This window comes from Molothrus ater, chromosome 11, assembly GCF_012460135.2.
Source record: "Molothrus ater isolate BHLD 08-10-18 breed brown headed cowbird chromosome 11, BPBGC_Mater_1.1, whole genome shotgun sequence".
Lineage (NCBI taxonomy): Eukaryota > Metazoa > Chordata > Aves > Passeriformes > Icteridae > Molothrus > Molothrus ater.
In genome coordinates, this window is record NC_050488.2 from 1,352,498 (window position 1) to 1,374,236 (window position 21,739).

At 41.2% G+C, this 21,739-nt stretch overlaps 1 protein-coding gene across 3 annotated transcripts in view; it reads right to left on the minus strand.

Moving 5' to 3' along the window:
* The window catches only part of FAM120A (family with sequence similarity 120A), a 48,433-nt gene that overhangs the window by 25,370 nt on the left and 1,324 nt on the right, over window positions 1-21,739 (minus strand). For 2 of the 3 annotated variants that reach the window (XM_036391292.2, XM_036391295.2), the window contains exons 2-8: window positions 16,466-16,712; window positions 11,701-11,783; window positions 3,967-4,095; window positions 3,394-3,490; window positions 2,228-2,328; window positions 1,653-1,936; window positions 913-1,000 (exon numbers count right to left, since the gene is read on the minus strand). In XM_036391292.2, the coding sequence (XP_036247185.1) occupies window positions 913-1,000; window positions 1,653-1,936; window positions 2,228-2,328; window positions 3,394-3,490; window positions 3,967-4,095; window positions 11,701-11,783; window positions 16,466-16,712 (1,029 nt within the window). The remainder of the gene's footprint in view (window positions 1-912; window positions 1,001-1,652; window positions 1,937-2,227; window positions 2,329-3,393; window positions 3,491-3,966; window positions 4,096-11,700; window positions 11,784-16,465; window positions 16,713-21,739) is intronic. The other variant, XM_036391294.2, reaches the window with a different exon arrangement.

Genomic DNA, 21,739 nt, shown 5'->3' on the forward strand with positions numbered 1-21,739 from the left:
GACTAATCCCAGGCAGACACAGTTACAGGCATGGTCTGCAGAAATAATAACTCCTGATGCATGAAATCATCCACTTGATATTTTAAGCACAAAAGCCCAAGTTTACTGGAATTCCCATGCCAAAAGTACAGGGAAAATGTTCTGCTTGCTCACAGTGTAACTAACTCAAGATCAGGGTTTTTTGACAGAGTTAACATTTGGTGTACAGCTCTACCATTAAGACACAGATATTAAGTGCAAATGCTCTGAATGTTCTTTCCAAACACAGATCAAACTTGGAATAGAGATCATCATGTTCTTGATTTGAACATGGTTTGAAATCTCAAATTTAATAATGATAAATCTTTATCAAGGGCTATCTAGCCCATACTGAGTTAAACAGCAACACTAACTGGCCCCATGGAGCTACTTTACAAGTATTATGTGAAATTCCTACCATGCAGTTATAAAGGACTTCTAACTCCTCAGCTGAGTCCTAATGCACCTGCAGTGCCTGTGGCTGACACTGATGGTGTCAGAGCTATGCTTACTCCACTGTGGGTTACAGGATATGGACTCTGACTCCATGGACACTCAGACTGTCACACTCCTTCCTAAAATTCCAACATGCATTACTGGAAGCCCAGAAAGCAACATCTGAGGGTGAGATTGCTGGCTAAGGGCCAAACAAAGTTATTGATTTGTTCCTGGTTTGTATCTAGTATTTTCTGAACCATCGTATTTCATGTTTGTATTTATGTATATGCTACAATGTCCTTGGAAAACTTCCTCCTTTATTCCAAAGTTGTTGTTTTGTAACTAACAAAGCGTACAGGTTTGCACTAAATACTATGGATCAATATTGAAAATTCTCCTCCAAGTCTGCCGGAAAGTTTTAACACAAAGTAATAAAATGTGAATTTAAGGAAATACCTTTGTTTGGTCTCCCAGCTCTCCACGTGTTTGACCTTCTGACTGGGTTCCTGGCTTTTCCCAGCCTATTTTGTTCCCACTGACATGGCTGAAGGACAACAGAAAGAAAAACATCATGCTAAAATGCAGTTTGAGAGACAGTGAAATAAATCCTTGGTGTCTGTGACTGGAATTTTGGGCAAGATATTCTGATTTTAAGGGATGCTTTCTATTATAAATGTCCATTTGCAGGAGTCTTGGAAAAAATTCTGACATTCACATTACATTATGCTCAAATTTAAGATGTGTAAACAGTACAAGTTCAGTGAAGTTCTGTAGATTACAGCTTCTGAAATTTTAATGAATTCTACTGTGAAGCAGGAATATTTTTTATACAAAGTAAAGTAAAGGACTGGAAGGGTTTATGACATTTACCAAAACCTCACTCTCTCAATAAAACCTAAGAGCAGAAGAGGAAAAACACCCAACACTTTTTGGGTTTGGGTTCCTGCTTAAGGAACAAAGCAATAAGATTGAACAATGCACCTGTCCGCAGTCACAGTGACCCAAAACTATCTTTTTAAGGTCTATCATATCACTGATTTGCAGATTTCTGCAGTGACACTTGTGGGTTCCTTTCAGCTCAGGGTATTCAATGATTAATTCTATGATTCTTACTTTCAGGATACAAGTAAACTATTTTAAAAGTAAATTCATTTTAACAGAAGCTGAGTAAGCAAATATCCTCATGAGAAACTTACTTCACTGCACCTCCATTGCCTTCATCATTGTCAGAGGACGAAGATGTAGAAGAGGCAGGAAAATAGGTTGAATCCACATGATTAGGGCTCCCACTCTGGGCTGGATTTATTGGAGAAGACCGTTCATACAATGGTGTGTGTTTTCCTTCGTGAGGAATGTTACTGTAATTGTTCTGCTCAGACAGACTTTTTCCACCTGTTTCCAAGGTGATGGCTGGCTCAGAGAGGCTGTATGGGTATGGACCCTGGCCTTGGGCCCCACCCTGACTGGACATCTGCTGGGCCTAAAATAAAGGGATCTCTCTTGAGTGAAGGCAGCTAAGGCTTTGCTTTTAAAACAAAATACATTCTTTAATCAAGTGGCCTTTTCCAAATGTACGCATTGAAACTCAGCCATCTTGAGCATCCACAAAAACAGTTCCACCAGAGGCTGTAGCATCACTTTAGTTTCAGATTTAAAATTCAGTCAGTGACTGCCCACACTGAAAAAGCTGGCTACACCTTTCCCACCTGGATTCCAGTTTGCTGAGCACAGCAGACCTCTCCCCAAGGAGCAGGGCAGAAGCTGTACTTACCACAGGTTTTGCTTGTAGTGAGGTCTGTGGAATGTTAAGCATCTGAGAAGGAACATATGGTGGCACTATCCCAGGCATACCAAACTGATTCGGTCTGGCTGCTGTATTGCACAGGAGGAGGGAAAAAGAGAAGGAAAAAAAAAATGAAAAAAACCCAAGCACTCATGAAAACACTCAGTATTTGACACAAATGTTACCTTGTTTGTCCCTCTGCTTCTATGGTTTATTTATTCTTGTTCTGTTAGCATTACTGTTTTCTCCTATGCCTTTAAGTCAGTTTTATTCATTTTTACCTTTCAACAGAAATACTTTGTAGCTTGTGAAGTGTATTTTATGTGTCTCACCTTCTTTCAGATCTTTGTATCTCATTGCTGCACATTCTTATTTTGTCTGGGAATCAAAGGTAGCTTACAAGAAAATAAACCCCAAGACATATCATAATGGAGACACTGCCAACATCACACAGATATAGAATGCTGGCATTTTGTCATTTGAATATCTGACCTAGAGTAGCCTCTTAACCCTTTGATACATGTCTTTGGAAGTAAATCAAGACACCCCAACACCTTCCAGAAGAGCAAGAAAAATCTGTGTCACTGTACTAGTATGGTAACTGAAGATCTTTAGAAAATTTCAGCTAAAATGACATTTTAGTGTTAAGACTAGGGCATGAGTAGGAAATCCTGTGATCACACATTTTAATTTTTAAGCCTTGAGAATAATCTGAAACACTGCAACAATGTGTAGCTGCAATTTGAGCAGGTTTGTTATTACACCAAAAAAATAAAAAACTATAAAGGAATTTCTAAAACATGTCAGCAAGGCCAGTGAGAAATAGTAAATATATTTTAATAACTAGAAATGGCAACTCATGAATGGGAGTGGACACCAGACTTCAGCTGTTCACAGCACCATTCCAAGAGTCCCAATGCCAGAATGGATGCTGCAATAGCCAAGAAGAAAAGTAATCCAGGTTGTTCTCTTCTGGAACAAGAACACAACATATTCTATGAAAACCTTCTTCTGAAACCTCATCTTCGCAGGTCAATGGGAATTGCCAGAAGATATAAACATTTTTGTAAGATGCTGCCACCGATACCATTTCTGATTTAGGGTTACCCCAGGTTTTAGTTAAAACAAAAGGCATGGTTGCTGTCATTACTCACCTAGGTAATGTGGTGGATGAAATGGCATAGGTTTATTAGTTGCCGAGTAATAAGCAACTGCTCTCTTAAACCGAGTAACTTTGTCATCTGTTCTAGACTAAAAAAAAAAAATAAAAAAAAAAAATATCTGTCACAAGCACATTCAGGTTTGTCACCTGCAGGTCAGCACAGGGCTTTACAGTAGATAATGTACCATATCTCAGAATTAATGCCTACGGACCCTCCAGGGCGCAGCACTGCTCCAGTACAAGAAATGTTGTATCAACCCATGTAAGGGTAAAGTTTAAACGTTCAGTCTTCATGTACAGCTGATTCTCAAAGGCAGTGCACACAGCTAGGCTAAAAACCCCTCTGGTTACCAAGAATTTAAAGCACTGAGGGTAAATGCAGTATTTTCACCCTCAGAAAGCACGGAACAAGAAATTAGGACAGTTGAGCCACTGCAAATATCAAGAGATTCCTATTATCAACTGATCAAATCACTATTTTATCAAGTGCAATTCTTCAACACAAATGTACAGCAAAATTGATTAAAAAAAAGAAAACAAGACAACATTTGGCTTTATACTTTACCTGCGAATGCTGAAAAACATCTTTTGCTATGGCATCCAAATCAGTGGTGTCCTGAATGTTGCGGACGTAGTCGGCTACAGCTTTGATCACTACGTCACACGGCGGTAAAACTAACTGGTGAGCACGTACCTGTGAGCAAACATGGCACGTGAGCAGGGAACGGGGCACACAGCTGAACCCCCTCTACTGACAGCACCTGCAACAAATTCCCTGTGCCCACATGTACTAGCTACTTCTGGGCCTTCCACTTTGTTTTTAAAATTTCACCTTAAACAGGGACTCACACAATTACAACTCACCTCTATGTAAACCTGCTGGTTAAGTATCAGCTCCAACAACAAATGTCAACAATGCTGATTCGTTTACTGCTTTCTAGTTGCACATTTCCTCCAGTACAAAATGCTTCATCTAATTCATCATACACTATAATCTTCACCATACATTCACATACATATGCCAGGAAATATTTTAACACAGTTTATTTTCTGAGTGTAAAGTGATAGTAGAATTGATGAAAAAGACCCATTGGAAACCCTGGACTTCCACCTCAGCATTCAATTGGTTACTCCTGAAAATAAATTATGTCTTGGCTTATGATTATGGGAATGGCTGCTCCTATGTGCCCTGTGTAATCCTCTGTGGGGAACAGAAGCTTCAGGCCAAGGAACCATCCTGGACCTCTGCAGAATTCCAGGCAGGGAGCAGTGCTGCCAGCTGGATCTGAAGAACTCCTCAACTATCAGCAGCTTCTGCTCCCACCCCAAGTGTTGCACAGGCTCACACAGACAGGAAAGAGGTCTCCAAACACGTGTCCTACATTCTAGAGGAAGTCTGAGCAATTTCTAAAAGTTCTGGCTGGAAGCTCTGCACATTCTGAAGCACTCTTCTCGGGCCTATAGGAGCCGCTAAGTTTTTGCTTTTAACATCTCTCAATCTGTTTGCAAAATTCAGTGATTCAGAACCCGAGAGGTGACTATTACCATTTAACAGTTCTATTTTTAAGATTAAAAAAAATATTTAAAAAATCTTTATGAGTCTTTACTGCATTGTACACAGAGAGATCACACTTTACTAGAAAACAGTGCAATTCAGACTTGTCAGAAACATTTATGCAAAATTCTGACTAATACTTTGTTAGTTTTATCTTTGCAAATTTAAAACCCATATCACAACTCCTTTTCATTTTATATGGGGTCTAACATATGTGATTATTTTCTTCCCTGCCCTTATCTGCTCTACTTATGATGTGATTTCTTACACTGCTCTCTTCATATTTAGACCATGGAATTCTTGCCAGATACCCATTTTTATTAATTTCCTTCTCCTAATGTCTACTCTTTACAAATGTCAGGATACACATTCTATATCTGGCCATTCTCTACCAGAAATGAGCTCTATATTTTAGAAGCCTAAATTAAACCAAGAAACAGAATGGTTAAGGGACCCTGGTCCATCCAGTTTCACCCCTACCATTGGCATGGACACCTTCCACTATCCCAGGCTGCTCCAAGACCCATCCAACCCAGCCTTGGACACTTCCAGGGGCAGCCACAGCTGCTCTGGGCACCCAGTGCCAGGGCCTGCCCACCCTCACAGCCAAGAATTTCTTTCTAATAACAAACCTAAACCTGCTCTCCCCTTCAGATTAAGACCATTCCCCCATGTTCTATCAGTCCATGCCCTTGTGAAAAGTGGACAGTTAAGAACAGTTTTGTTTAGTGTAGTCAGTGGCAGGGTAATTATTTCTATCTCAGATACTAAAATCTAAGTTTACACTAGTGAATATAGACAACAATACTAAATATAGATCACACTCACATGTAAGTTTAGAGTCACAAATATTGGTGATGAACTTTTGCCCACATTTTGCCAGAAGGAGGAATAGATTTTCTTCTCCCTGGTAATCCAAGTCAGCTGCTGAACACCTCCCATTTTCCTCCTATGTGTAACAATTACCCATCTCTGAAACAGCTGAATCATTCAATGGCTGTGTCATGCTGGATGTGCTCTCTGCAGAGCCCTTGCAGAAAGCCTGCGCTGCTCCCTGAGTGTTCCTGCAATCTCTGCTTGGAAATACAGCGGATGACAGAAGTAAGCAATCTCCCGTTAATTTATGTGTTCTCCATGATGGCAATCTTGAATAAACCATATAAAGCTGGCATCACAAGAAGACATCACATCACTTTGGCACTAACAGCCAGCTAAAGGCTGGAAGTTTGAAGCCCAAGTGAGGCCTATCAAGGGCTCACTTGGCATACTGCTCCCACTGAGCTGCCTGTAAACAGCCTCAAGATCTCACTAGAGCATACTCTTAAATCCTGAAGTGAGACGTTCTGGAAGTATGTTTTATAGACCTAGAGACATCTCACATATTTGGACTTTCTTCTATTGCAAAGACACCCAGTGCAGATGTGCGATCATCCTCAAAACTAAGAATATCATGACCAATGCTATACAAAATTCTGAAATGAAAATTGTGAAATAAAAAGTACTTTCCTGATAGTAAAGAATAAAATATCATTCTATTAATTTCAGAACTTTCCAGAAATCTAAAATGTAGATCTTCTACTGAAACATAACGAATGTTTCTAATCCTGTGTGCATTAAAATACAAGCTAAGTCTTACTGCATGTTAGGGCTAGGAGAAATTCAGACTTGCAGCAGAAGTTACAGAGCATGTGTTGGTGGTTCAAACTTACTTTCAGCGTCACACAAAGCATTTTAGAGCAAAAGCAGCAGCATGTTTTACCAATTTCTTATTAGGAGTTACTTTTGTCCCTTATCCTCTAGAGAAACATTTCAGACAAGCAACAACACAGAAAATCAATTTTGGAAGGCAAACATGGGGATTGGTGCCATACTTGCAGGCAATCAGGTTGGAGAGCTTACACCTGAGAGGAGGCGAGTTTCTTTGCTAGTTGTAAAAGGACTCCTTCAGTTTGTGACAGAGCACTGACAAAAATCACAGGTCACTTATCTGTGCACTCTGAAAAGACTAAGTGGAGAAAGGCAATGAATTCTATAGGGGTATTTGTCAAAATGAGTAGCATTACAAACATAGAAAGAGCAAGATAAAAATGTCTTGTGTTTGACAAAATAAACTTGCAAAAATGCTTTTTTGGAAGAGAACAGACTCACATAAGCACAACTCCATGGGATGATCAGGATAGTGTAGAAGTACCTAAGCTACACTTGGGAAAAGCTCCCCAGCTCTGGGAACACCTCAGCTGCCCACTGTCTTCAGGAAGCAAAGCCTGCAGAGACTAATCAACACCCCATTTACTACTGTGCCTGCTGGAAACAGATAATTGGTTCAGTTTCATTTTCAAAATATTAAAAAAGAGACCTTGAACATTCGGTTGCTCTGAGGGAACACACAGGGAACATCTTTTTTCCACTGGTGAGTGAAAAGGCTGAAGATATGAAGAGGAACATGAATTATGTCAGAATGCAAAGGAGAGAGCAGAACCACAAGCCAAAGTTGCGACACACACAGACTTCATGAGACCCGTGGACAGCCCAGCACACTCCGAACCTGAGGGCTGGGCTGCCATCCAGAACTCCCTGACAAGCTGTAGGGATGAGCCAACAGGAACCTAGAGAAATTCTATAGCTATAGAAGTGAAGCCTTGCACCTGGGCAGGAATAACCCCTGGCTACTCCACAGGCTGCAGGTGTGCCAAAAGGGACCTGCAGCTGGAAGACGCAGCAGACTGAAGAGGAGCCAGGGGCACCCTGGGCTGTGCAGCAGGAGCACAGCCAGCAGAGCCAGGGATCCCACTCCTCAGTGCACAGCACATGCACTCCAGAGCACTGCACTCTGTCTGGGGCTCCAGCCCTGTGTCAGAACAGTTGAGCTGGTTGCAGGCCACCCAGGCTGTCAGAGAGGAGCAATTGCTCTGGAGAAGGCTGAGGGAATGGGGCTTATCCAGCGCGGCAAAAACAAAGCTTTGTAAATACAGCCTTCCACTACCCACAGAAAGGTAACTGAGCACAGAGAGCCAAGCTCTTCACAGCAGTATGCTGTGCAAGAGCAAAAGACACCAGACATACCCTGACACAAGAAGGGCTCAGCATACAAGGCAAAGCATCTTCACTGTTGGGGCCATGAAACCACAGGGCAGGTTGCCCAGACAGGCTGTGCAGTCTCCAACCTTGCAGATTTTCAAGACTAGTCTAGGCAGTGCCCTGAGCAATCTGCTCTTACCACGCTTTTCACAGGAGGCTGTACTAGATGACTTCCTGAGATCCTTTCTGACCTGCATTATGATGACCCTTAGCATAAAAAACCCCACGAACAACAAAGCACTTACTTGAAGTATATCCTAATAGCGTCACCTTTGTCATCTGAGAAGCAGCAAATTACCTAAGCACCGACTTCAAATATTGGTCTCCCTCTGGCAAACACCCTCGGAAGTCAACAAACAGCAAGACGGGAATTTGCGAGAGAGATTCAGAGAAGAAGCCTAACCTGCATAATCTGGATTGCTTTCTAGAAGCATCTTTGCCTCTCCACTGAAATGGAACAATGAAGGAAATGGAGTTTCCCTGCATACTCTTCTTATTTAAAAGGGAGACTGCATTAAGCTTTGTTTCTAAGGTTACCTTGTGAATGAAGAGTCAGCACTTCTTCCATGGTCTGTGCTCCCAAATAGGTACCAATTCCTTCCAAAGGTAAGAAACTGCCCTCCTAAATTCATTCTGACAGTATTACACATTGATCTTGAAGCTCCACACTGTAACCAGTTTTTCCAGAATAAGAACCAAATTGTCTTTGTCTTAAAGATAAATCTCAAAGCACACAAATAAAAAGCAGGGTAAGATAATGCTGGTTTACAAACAAGGTCTAACAATAAGATGATTCCTCAGAAAATCTATCAACTCTTCTTGTTTCAAACCCCTGATTAGGGTGGTCATTTTAGTGAACTCTGACCTCAGGTAGGTGACAGGACTCAAGTGCAGGTCTGCACTCTGATGGGATTTTTCCACAGGGACATTTGGGCAAATGAGATCCTGACTCAGACCAGGTCACAGAGCCAGCTTTTGATTCCTTCTCCCTGTTGCAGCAACAGCAATTCCTATCTCTTTTTTTTATATTTGGTCATGGAATCTTCCCAGTTCTGTTAAGCTGACAGAAATTGTTGGTGTCTGCTGAAAGTCTTTTCATCCAGCACATAGAGACCTTGTCCTGACTCTTGGGTTTATTTCCTTCCAGATGTTAAGGTACGGATTCTTCCGTCAGGCTTTTAATTTTCCTCCCATCTTCTCATTTCTACTCAGCTGTTCCTGGATGAACACCCCTCCAATAAACACAGAGGTAGGGGTTCCTTTGGTTTATTTTTTTCCCCTCCCCAAGGTGACTCCAGGGGAGACCCAGCAATTTCTACCAGCAAAGCTGGTAGTTTCTTTTTTAAGTTATCCTTTTTCACTGGTGAACTGGCAAAGCTTCTCTTGCAGGAAAAGTACCTCTTTTGCTACAGCATAATAAAAGATTGAAAGAGAATGAAGGAAATAAACTGTATTTTATTAACTGTCACAGTTCTCCCTGAAAAGCAACAAATCCGGCCACTGGAACAGAATCTGTCAGCTTTGATGCTCAAGACCATACTGCTCTAAAGACAAAAGATTAAAATCTTTACACAATGAGAAAAAGCTTTCCAAATCCTGAGCTGAATGAGGTGTGGGACTGAAGCCCTTGGTTCCTGAGCATGAAGAACACTCAGCTGTGACTCTAAACAGACACAACAAAACAAAGCTTGTAAGCACAGCCCAAGAAGGACATCCTGGGGTAACACAACAACTTCCCCCTCATTTTGAGGTTTCATGAAGGCTTGTGCTTTTTGGGCATGTTCTGAAACTACTCCTTGCTATCAGCCTTGTGGTTAATAGAAATGTTTTTTAGGTTTTTTTAAGCATTCATAAAATTTACAAGTAATATTGCTTTGCGCACAGCTCCACTGAAGATATCCCTACAGAGAGCTGTGGTGACATCACTGATATACTAGCACGTCAAGGAAATTCAACTCAATTAAGAGCTCCAGAAACAAGTCATCATTTCAAACCATGAGCACTGTAAAATTAAAGCTGAAACAAACAGGCAGTTGTTCCATTACCAGTAACTAAAGAAGACTAGTTTGCTGCAGATATGTTCTTCCACCTAACAGCCCTGCGAGGCAGGAGACAGAGGTGCTGTGCTCAGTTTGGGGCTGTGCACTGAACAAATGGCCAGCAAGCTGCCATGAAATTCAACAAATCCTGTGTTGTGATAGTCTTTCCTCAGTCAGGGCACTCATCTGGTGCTTTGCATTGCTCACAGTGCAGCAGTTTTCACGGAACCCTTAACAGCCAAACAGGAACTGCTTTTGTATCTGATCACATTGGCCAACAGATAAAATCCAGCAGGGAGGACTGCCTATGGCAGGCCAGGATGCTCTGAGAGTACATATTTCACTTCCTTGGGATGCCAGCCACAAAGTCCAGTTGGCATTTCCACTGAACAGGTACATCTAGATGCAAAGATGACATATCTAACTTTCCCTTAAGTAATTCAGTATAAATTCTGAGGGCTTTCCAGAAGGTCTAGGTGTCTGAAGTCGTAATCTGACCTGACTGACAAACAAGTCTACTCAGGCTAGACCACTGGAAAGAATCACCACAAAGTTTACCAACACTTGGCAAAAGCTGCTACATTTTAACCTCTTTAATAAAAAATGAAAATACAGGCACACTCACTCATTTTTTCACCTCAAACTTTAAGAGGAAGGAGCAAACATGCATGCAGGCTTTGTTTTGCCACTAGAATGTGCTGACACTTACCTTTCTAAACACCAGAGCGGCAGCAAAATAGAGGATGAGTGTAACATCAAATGTCACAGCTGTTCACTAAGCAATGCATGTGCAAGCCTTGAAAATTCTGCTGAAAATCTGGAATCTTGTTTCAAATTCTACCGTTGGCAAAACAAGTTTTCAAGGCTTAATAAACTTCCAGAACAGAAGGGGAAAAACCCATCTATTTTTGCTGTAGAGATAACTAAGCAGTCTGACAGAATTTACAAAAAGCAGATTATTTGCTACATGGTACACCTTAGGAGAAAGGCAAATATATATGAGAAGGGTCACTATGATCCCATTCTCTGATGTGTCCAGTTTCCCTTTTATAGCCCTCTACTTGGCAGATGCACGAGGCAAGTGTGATGAAGTAGCAGAACACACATGCTGTAAACTAAGAGCATCAGGCAATTTACTTGTCTCAACTCCCCCTCTCCAAACCTACCAAAGGCCACTTTAGCTTTCTCGTGCAATCTGTTTTCCAGCATATTTACACTTTAAATACCAAAAACAGATTATTACACAAAAACTCAGAGCAGCAGAAAATAAAACAAGATGTTAGAAAGATATACAGCTCATTATTTTTGATAGCTGAAGAACATGACAAAACAAAAAACTCTCCTTTTCAAGAAAGAGGAGAACAAGAGGCTGCATTCTGCAAGCCAAATCACACTGGAGCTCTGACTTGTACAGCTGAATGGCACTGAGGGGGATCACACAGGCTAAGTTTAGCCTTGTAAGGCCAATGACCCCAGGTATCACCTCTGCAGCCAGGCACTGGGACACTTTAGGGTGACTGAGCACAAAGGCCTTGCAGAGCTGCTTTCAATTAAGCTATCACATTGCTCTAGTTAACCAGTAGTATTGATTTTAGCTTAATTTCTCCTAGTTATATTAAATTTGTACCTTAAGTGAAGCTAGTGGATGTTCTGGACCAAGTAAACTCCAATGAAAGGAAGCCAAATCTTCATCAGGTAGAATATGATTACCTGGAACATAATGCAGAACTCATTTAAGTGCACTGTAAAACATTACACGGTTTCTACATACAGCAAACAAATCTGCAGTCAGTCCTCAACTCCTGATCAAGAGGATTAACAGATTAAACTTGCAGATAGCATTCTGTTACTCCAGAAAAACCTAATTAGCATGCTACTGCTGCAGCAGCAACAGCTACTTGGTGTGTTGAGGACCACTCTTCCATGAAACCAGTTCACTTACAGCAGCAACAGAGCCAGGCACAACACAGAGTCCACCTCAAGCCAGTGTGTCCTATTAGGAAATCCTCAACGGATTTCACACTGCAGGTGCAAGAGAGTAAGAGCCTGTTCTGTTGCTCCCTGACACATGCTAGTAAGGCCTTTCTGCAGCTCAGCACGTGCCATTAGTGATCCACATGGGAGCTGCCTCTGCAACCTGCACTCTGCTCCACTGTGCAAGCATGGGTCAAGCAGCAAGGCCGGACCCAGGTTTATCTAACCCTCAGCAACACCAGCAGCTCCAGTGACACTTAGCAGATCCCCAGTTCCTGAAGTTTCTTTTGATGATCTGACCAGGTCAGATGGGACCTTGGGCTGTCAACAGGGAAGGAATTGGGAAATTATTCTGTTGTTTCCATGGACAGAGATAAGAGACTGTATTTACCACACTGCTCATACCTAATGGAAGACCACCTACATTGTTGTTTTGGTTTTTTTTTCCCAAAGCACATCACACTCAAAAAAAAATTATTACTAGGAAGCATTTAAAACATTTGTATTAATCAAAGACGTAACTAATCAACCTCTGAGGGAGTTCAGTGGCTGTGTACCCAAACTTTACAAAGAGCTAAACAGAATGTGTTAACACAATTCTGGCAGAAAACTTCAGGATCTATTCAACACCTGGCTTTATGGAGCAGCAGTTTATTAGTGAATGCACTGTTCATAAAGAATACGAAAAGATTCTCTGAATATTACAACAATTGTTTTCTTTCTTGGTAGTTTGTTTGTAAAATCATCTAGTTTGCTCTTAATGCTTCTTAACCTGCAAAGCCAGGCAAGCTGCCTGGTGACAAGCAGACGTCCTCTCAGAGTGGAAAGTCTTTGTGTCCAATCAATACTTCACCCACTACTGAGATCTCCAGCAAGGAGATGTTATAATTTTTTTTCATTAGGAGCTAAACTTTAATCTCACATCAGAAAGATTCAACAAGTTTGCATATAACAGCCACACTCACTAATCTGGTCAAGGTAAGATTAGACAGTCTTTCTAGTACAGGCCTGCAAAAATCTACTGTAGCCAGAGCAGGACAATTCTGTGATAACTGACAATCACTCCTGCAGATGCTACCTTTTAAAACAGTCAGGGCCTCCCTCCCTTCCACCAAAACTCCAATTTTGTTTGGTCTCCATCTGTCACTGCAGTTAATTCATCCCCCAGAACACATATAGGCAGTGTTCAATCAATTCTCACCATGTACACTGAAATGCAGCAGTGTCTTCTGTGGTCCAATTAAGAAGTGATGCCTGTACTCACCTTATGTAGTTCTAAAATTTTACTGAGGAGCAGAACAGGATTCCATAACTAAACATGTTACAAAGTGCTGTCACAGTGGGAAAGAGATCAGCGTTACATAAGCAACCTCTATTTCTTGACCTGGCTGAACAACCTCAACATATATTGATTTTTCCCAATTTAATGGCTTATTTTAGTGTATGCCTTAGGTTTTTTTTTAAAGCAATTAGATACTAATTGAAGTCGCTGTCCTTTCTAAAGAGTTCACTGAATTGGAGCCTGTATCTCACACTGGATTTGTTTTTCTACTTGCTGAAGCTTGGGTGCTTATCTTTTTAAAAATTATTCTGAAGTATTTGAGTCAAAAGTTACAAAATAACCCAATTCAACTCCCTGTTTACATCAGCAGCAATTAGAACAGAAATTTTTAAGAGCCTGCTCGGAGGATGCAGTATCCAGGCCACATTTTAACCACCCATTCCAAGAATACCCTTTATATTACAATGCTACAACTATAAACCCCTTCCAGATGAGAACTGTAAGAAGGAAAAAAAAACCAAACTGTAAACCAAGCCAACCAACCATAGTGTACACAGAACCTCATCTGAAAGCAATCTTTACAAGTTTGCCTTGTTGATACAGTCAGAAAAATATTTTGAGGGAATATTTCAATAGAAACTATCCCTGAACAGAACTCAATCCCAAATCACTCGCCATTGAGATCAATTTTTTAACTGCACAGTTCAGAGTCATTCCTCAGGCATCTCCAACTGTTCAATGTGAAACTGAAACTTTGAGGATGATTTTCCTTTTTCAGCATTTCTCAAATTAATTCTTGGAGTTAATGACAAGAAAGATTCTGAACACAAAGAAAACTTCAGTTTTCTGGATAGAGGGAAATACATCTGCAGCCCTAAAGCTGAATATGGATATCACAGCTACAGTGATAGTTTGGGCCTGCTGGAATTGCAAACATTAAATCAGCAACTTAACTGTAATTATTTCAGAACACATTCTTTTATTCCTACACAAAGTACTAGCATGGGGAGTTATATTGCTGTACCCAGAAAAAATTCACATGCCTTCCCATGTCATCAAATGCTCACTCATTCCTTCCCATGGTGTTTTTCTTTATTCTATTTAACACAATCAAAAAAGATTCAAAGAGGCCACAGGAATAAGGATGGAATAACCTGTGATGCCAGAGAAGTCCTCATATATTCAACAAAAACATAAAAAATTAGATTAGAAAATGAGCCACTCTAATTTAAACACATTCCATGCTTCACACACCTATATGCATATAGGAACCTAGTATTCCATTAAAAAAAAAAGTTACTGTATTACCAAGGTTGGAAAAGTTAAAACATGTTGCCCATACTTGAAGCCAAACTGTATCTGTTTGTTGTCAGCTTATATAAACACTTCCTATCCAAATACCTAAGGTTCCTAAAATTCACTCATATAAAAATAATAAAAAAACTCTAAGCACAGGAAGATCTTGAGAGTATCTTCTCTTCTAACCCTGATATCCATGAACTTTATTCTGCTTACTCATACTGAATACATATACATAAGAAATGCAAAGGAATACTCAGAACTAAACTTGTAGCTGACCTGGGGGTTTTTAACCTTTGTACCGATTTGACAGGGAGGGAGGAAAGCAACCAAATCTCTCTAGAGTAATCACATGAAATTACCTCCAATTTCTTTCTTCTAAGAACATGCTGAAAACTATTAGGTCATGAAACTCAAGAGAGAAAAAACAAGCAAGAGTTTCCTGCATAAAACTGCAAAACCTTCAGAAACTTTATCAGAACTTATCTCACCTACTGTTTGATATAAGCGAGCAAAGCCCCAGCAGACCATGCAGCTGGAATTGCATGGCAACTTAAAGCCACACTTCCATGAAGTCCATAAAGCATATCTGCAACTGAGAAACTGCTTTTCCAGCAGTAATTATTACTCACTGAACTGGCATGCTCTAACTTATTTATAGACTCCAAAACAAAGCCAAGCAACAGTCGTCTGTCATGCAATTCCTGCAATGGCAGCTCAGCCATCTTTACTATTGCCTTCCCTCCCTACACCTGTGCAGACAGGAAAAACAAACGACAAAAAGCAAGTCCAACTAGTCAAATACTTGTGGCTGTCTACTGCAAGATCCATTGGATCTTTCCTTCTTAATATGGAAGGTGCCATCCTGGACTGGGAACCATGTTAAAGACCACTAAAATATTAGCATTTAAAACAGTAACACAAAGCCTCTCTCACTGAGAGCTTTCAAAGAAGTTTTATTCCCCTATCCTGTAACCATTCTTAATTTGTTTGCACAGCATGACAAGATTGAGAACATGGCTGTTCCCAAAAAGCATTTAGAATGCTATTATAAATAAATCTTATCCATTGGAGTCAACTTTGTCAGTACTTAATTCACTCTTCTGTCTGAAAGAGTATGACAGTTATTCTCTACCACTGCTATGGAAATAGAGTGTGTTAAAACTCTCCCATTTAAGCAGAAAAGTGAAACTGGAGACATTCCCACCTATGCTACTGAGTATGAGAAGCTCATGGGCATGAGAAGCAGGAATGCTAAGAAAGTATACAGCCACAACCAATGGAACGGTACAATGTCAGTCACTTGTGCTTTCAGAAATGCGGAGTTCCACTCAATTATAGCTCAGCATATTTCTGTTGCACCTGACATGCTGCCATATTTGTCCAATACTCATTTCTGAGGGGAAAAAATGCCCCAGCAAACCAAGCACCTTCACTCCATAGGTGTTATTTTTAGGTAGAATTCAGGACAAAAGCATAATTCCCGTCAGGAAAGTGTACCACTGAAACTAGACCTCATACACTATACAAGACCCAAACTAGAACCACAACTGTCCTGATTTCTCCCACCCACAGAGAACATTCTGGCTAAGCAGAGCTCAGCTGAACCCTTGCTTTCAGCTCTTCTTTCTAGCAGCCACAATTTGCATTGCTCTAAGGTTTCTATAAACTGGGCATGTCTGACCTCAAACACATATCCAGTCCACCTCACACAGCAGGAATGTCTGGAACAAAAGGATGCCTTTCCCCAGGTACTCAGTCAAATTACACACACATTATTTTAAAACTGTTAATAGCAACTGAAATCATACAGATGACTAGCAGCATCTTCACTTACCTAAAAGAGCAGCAAAAATAGGAAAGCGATTTGGATTCAGGTCCAGTTGCTTGGCAACTTCATGCATTAGGTATTGGCTTGTTGTGAGGCTTTTCCCATTCCGGCTCAGTTTTAGGGCATGGGCACTGAAATAGTAAGGGATGTTGCACAATGCATAATCGGAGTCATATGCAACCAAACCATGGAAACCTTTTTCTCTGCAGAAAGCAATTACTTCTTGATGATGATCTTCAATGCTCTGCGCAACCTATAGTAGAAGATAGAGCAATTAGCTTCAGTGTAAATGGAAGCACTGATTGATCACAACTATTATGATATAGTGGGTCATTCTGAAACAATACATGTGAATTTAAAATACTCAAGATATTTTTTAAGTAATTAAAAAAATCCAGTGATGCAGCACATACAGACAGGACCTAAGGAGCACTTGGAAGCACAGCACACACTTCTGGAAGCCTGTGTGCTGCAGTGGCATTGTGTACTAGTGAACTCATCTGAAAAAACTGCTTATTACCAGAAACACTTGAACTCTGAAGACATTACTGTTCCAGTGTCTGTACCAGCTCATGGGAAAAGCCTTGAGGATGTGAGTACTCCAGCAGTTCAGCACACAAAGATGCCCCCCATGATCAAACTAACTCATGGTACCTTTTAAAGTTTTTTGAGCCTCTTTTAAACAGGCCAAACACAACCACAGATGAACAGAGATAACTTTGTTGACCTTTCAAATGCAAACCTTGCTGTATTAAGCCAACTTTTTTTCTCATTTCCACCTTCAGCCTAATCCCTTCAGGCACAACTGAATCTGATGGTGCAAACTGCTTTGAGTTTTTAGCCCAAACTTCACCTCTCCACTCCTGTTGCCTAGCAAAGCACATATTTTAGGCTACAGAAATCAGATGACTTGAATAGACATGTGCAGGGAGACATGGGCCAATGCCTGATGTTGGATATATAAAAGCAATCCTTTCTAATCAGGAAGCTTATACTGAAACTGAAAGTCCCATGAGGACAGGCCAGGACCGACAGCCCTGCATTCCAACATACCTTCAGAATTGGTACAATCACAGTATGCATACAAGCACACTCAACAACAGCCAGCTGAGGAAAACAGAGGCAAAGGGATCCCTTTGGATCCCTAATGCTTCTGCCATCCACAGACATAATACACATTCAGCGACACAGAAATCCTCTTGGAAGTTGAGTATTGATATAACCCATCCTCACTGAGTAAACCACTTTAACAACAATATAGATAGCAAGTTATCCCAAAATAGACCAGTACAAAACTATTAGCTTCAGTCTCCACAGCATACATTAATAACCATAGCCTTAGTGCCAGCAAGGCTATTTATTTCCTCTGCAGAACAGGAGACAAGGTCCACAGCCCCTGCAGTCACCCACAGCAACTTTACAGTGACCCTTCCTCTTCTACTCAAGTCTTGCACTTGCTGAACCTGATGCTGAACTACCATATTCCAGAGAGGTATGTCAAATTTTACTTCTCCCCTGCACTTTTGTGAGACGCTCCCTTTCTAGCCAGACCCTGAGCAGCGAAACAGTCAGCACCTCACCTGCTCCTGCAACCAAAAACCAGCTCACTAAGCTCTCCCTACTACTAATCCTACAATCCCATAGTCTTCAGAAAATGTTACTTCTTCAGAAACTTCCTCGATGGACTGTTTTTGAAATTTACTTTGTTTGTGAGAAGAACACACACACACACTCATTTTTCTCACAATGATGCTGCCCTCTAGCATAAGGTGTGGGAGAAACCATAAACATTTCTGGAAAAAATTTAAAGACATCAGATTTACATAGTTCCTAACTAAAGGAAGGCAACTTAGGCTTTACCCCACCCCCACCCACCAGTCTTCACAGGTTTTAAATTAGAAAAATCCCTCCGATGTTTTTTAATTAAGGGTAGATAGATTTAAATTATGTCCATATCTCTAAACCCAACCTCTCTGCATGCACAAGCAGCTCTGCTCTATAAAAAACCAAGTGAGAACTTCTTCTGCAGCACTAGGTGTGACATGGGTGTGCAGATAACGCAAGAGGAAGCTCTGTGTGCAGCTCCTCTGATTTTTTATGAGCTATTTCCTCTACCTCCACAGCCTGTAGTTCCCACCCCATTTTATAGAGCTCTTTAACCCAGCATAAACCTGCTGTGTGCTTAGGGAATACCAGAATCCATGTTCAAATAACTGAACCATCACAAGGAAAAGAGTGGTATTTACCAAAGTACAGTTAACCCACAAAGCTCTAACAAGATGGAAGTAAGAGATATATCTCATGGCTCTCACAAATGCAGAGGTACCCAGAAACACGCAGGCTTCAAAAGCTACCCCGGGAGAGGGATGTGGTGGAAATCACAGTCAGGAATTTGGAACCATTCTCAAGTCTAAATCTTGTGTAAACATTAATGGTGCTGGCTCAGAAAGAGAGAATCCTGCCGGAGTAAATACACATGAGCACCTTAAGGTACTGAGAACAAAACAGTCCCCCCAAGTATTAGAGTTATTAAGAACTCCACTGCCTAAATATTTAAATTTTAGCAAACCTACTTAGCATAAAAGTTTCTTTTAAGAATTATTCTCCTCAAACTGAAAACCACCAGGTCACAATGAAACTAAGAACCCGCAGGATATTTGTTATAACCTGGAGGAACCTGTTATTTTTACATCCTACTGAAACCATCTGTGAGTGATTTATAATTGTTCTGGATAGAAGACATTACTTTTTCTCCTCCCTAATTACCAAAATGGATTAGATTCATGGCCATTTCCTAGCTTCACACAGAAACCTACTCCAGACTCAAATGCTCATAAAAATATGAAAATCAGTTTCATATTTAAAGTCAATCAGTATTCTCAACCCAACTCCTCAAAACAAAGTAAGAAAACACTACAATTTAAAAACTGTTTTATGCATATGTAGATTTTTTAAATCACCTATACATGTAAATAAAAATCACACTTTCAAGATGCATTTGCTCTGTGCCCATCAGGAGGGCTACACCAGAGTGTGTGAGAATAAAAGTGAAGGAAGATTTAGAGAAAAACAGATATATGTAACAAAGCAGATTTAGAAATATAATGAATCATGTAAGAGAAGAACAGCAGAGAAGGAAAGTGCTTTAAGCTCAGCAGTATCTTTGATGTGTATTATGCATGTGACCACTATAACCATGAAACATCCTTCCTAACCTGAAAAATAATCCATTACAACTAGATTTATCATCAGAGCTTCTGGACAACTGAAAAAATTGAGGCATCAAACAGAAATTGCTGATATCCTTCCCATCCCCAGGATATCTGAGCAATGCAGAGAACCAGTGCAGTTGGGACATGCATGGTGGTGGCTCAGTGGCGTGGACAGCAACAATCTCTCTCCCCCCACACCCCTCAGTATCCGGTAATAAGCTGTCAACTCCTGAGGCTAACCCAACACAGACAAATAAATATACACCTCATAAACCTTCTCTATCAAACTGGGGGGATATTGTATTTACTGAGATTTTGCAAGTTTGGGGTATTTTTTTAATGACAGAAAAGGGACTCAGTATGAGTGTGCTCACACTCCTCTAACTGCTTCCAGAGATTAGGAATAAGGTCTGTCACCAAGAAACCATAAAGGAGCTAAAGCAGCTGCACTGGAAAGTAAACAAAATCCTACAGGGTAATACCATTGTCAAATGCAGCAACTTGGTTCAGATGCAATGAACCTGAGTCAGGTCTGTAACAGAAAATGCTTAACAAACTAACAGCCACTTCAACATACCACAAAATTATTGCAAGCACTAAATTCCCATTGATATCAAAATATCAATGGGAATTGATATTCTTCCTGTTGGGTACTATGCATTTTTATGTTGCATTAAACCAAGTCTCTACTTTAACACATTAAAAGAAAAAAAAATGCTTTCTTTTATCCCATTAATTGCTTTTACTAATGATCACTGGGTCTCAATAAGAAATGAGGAAGATTTATAATGCACCCAGAAACAGGTCAAGGTAAGGACCTTTACTGCATGGGCCCTAAAACTTTTTGCTGAAAGCACAAAACTATTTCCTAGCAACAAAAGGTCCCCAAAAATTCAAATGATAGGATGTTTTACTTATTGCGCAAATTCCCACCATCCAAAAAACATAACACCATTTGGCTTCTACGATGACCAGGAAAAATGACTGCAGCAGATGCGGCCATAACCTCCTCACTTTAAGCAAGGCCAAGCCCAAGGCATCACGTTTGGCAGAGCTGCACGTGCCCTGCAAGAACGAGCTTCGCCTCCACTTCCAGTTTGTTCCACACATGCTTTGCCTGGTGCAGCGGCCCCGGCCTGGTGACCCAATCCCGGCCACGGCCGGGGCCACCACAGGGTGGGACCTCCACTGCCGAGTGGAGCGAACTCAGGATGGCTGTGCTCCAGCTCAGTGTTCCTCCACAGATGGGCCTGGCCCAGCGAGCAGGGCACTACGAGGGAGCAACATGATTCCCGCTCTGTTGGCAGAACTAGGAGAAACTTCACCCAAAGCCACCTGTGGGGTGAGCTCCTTGGAGAGAGGCCTCTGTACCCCAGGGCTGCAGCCCAGCCAGAATGTTTCTAATCCGCTGAAAGGCCAAATTACATTAAGGTGCTGCTAGTGATCGAGCAATTCCCAAGATTACATAATATTTTTCTACAGACAAAAGTAATTTAAGATAATAAAGCACGAATATGTGCTTCCCTCCTGCTGCTCTTCCCTCCCCAGCAGGAAGGTGAGCAGGCAACTCCTAAAACTGCAGCTTCATCCCTGGGCTTGCTTTTCCAGCGTCTTGTGTTTCAATATACACAATCGCTCAGCTGAACAGAAACCATCGTAAATCAGGAATGCCATGTGGAGAGATGCGACGTGGTCATATCCTGCAACCTTTGAAATCGTAGCCTTCGAGCGCATGATGGCCATGAAGCCCAGCTTCGACATGAAGGGCTGTTTGTGGGGCCGGAAAACTGAGGTTGCCCCTTAAAATAAGGAGTTTAAAAGAAGGACTGTCAGCTTCGCACTGCTGATTGCCCAAAACTAGAAGTGCCGCTGTTATGGAGTAAGGAGCCAGTTAGTCTACAACTGTTTTTAAAAGCTTGTTGATATTGAGAAAACGCTGAGCAAACACGAGAACCTCCATAAAGCCAAAAGTGGCACCCCTGCGTTTTTTGCAGCGAGCCATTTCCCCTTCAGCCCAAGTTTAAAACACCTCGCCTCAGCCGGGAACTTGTTGCAGATCCATCCTGCG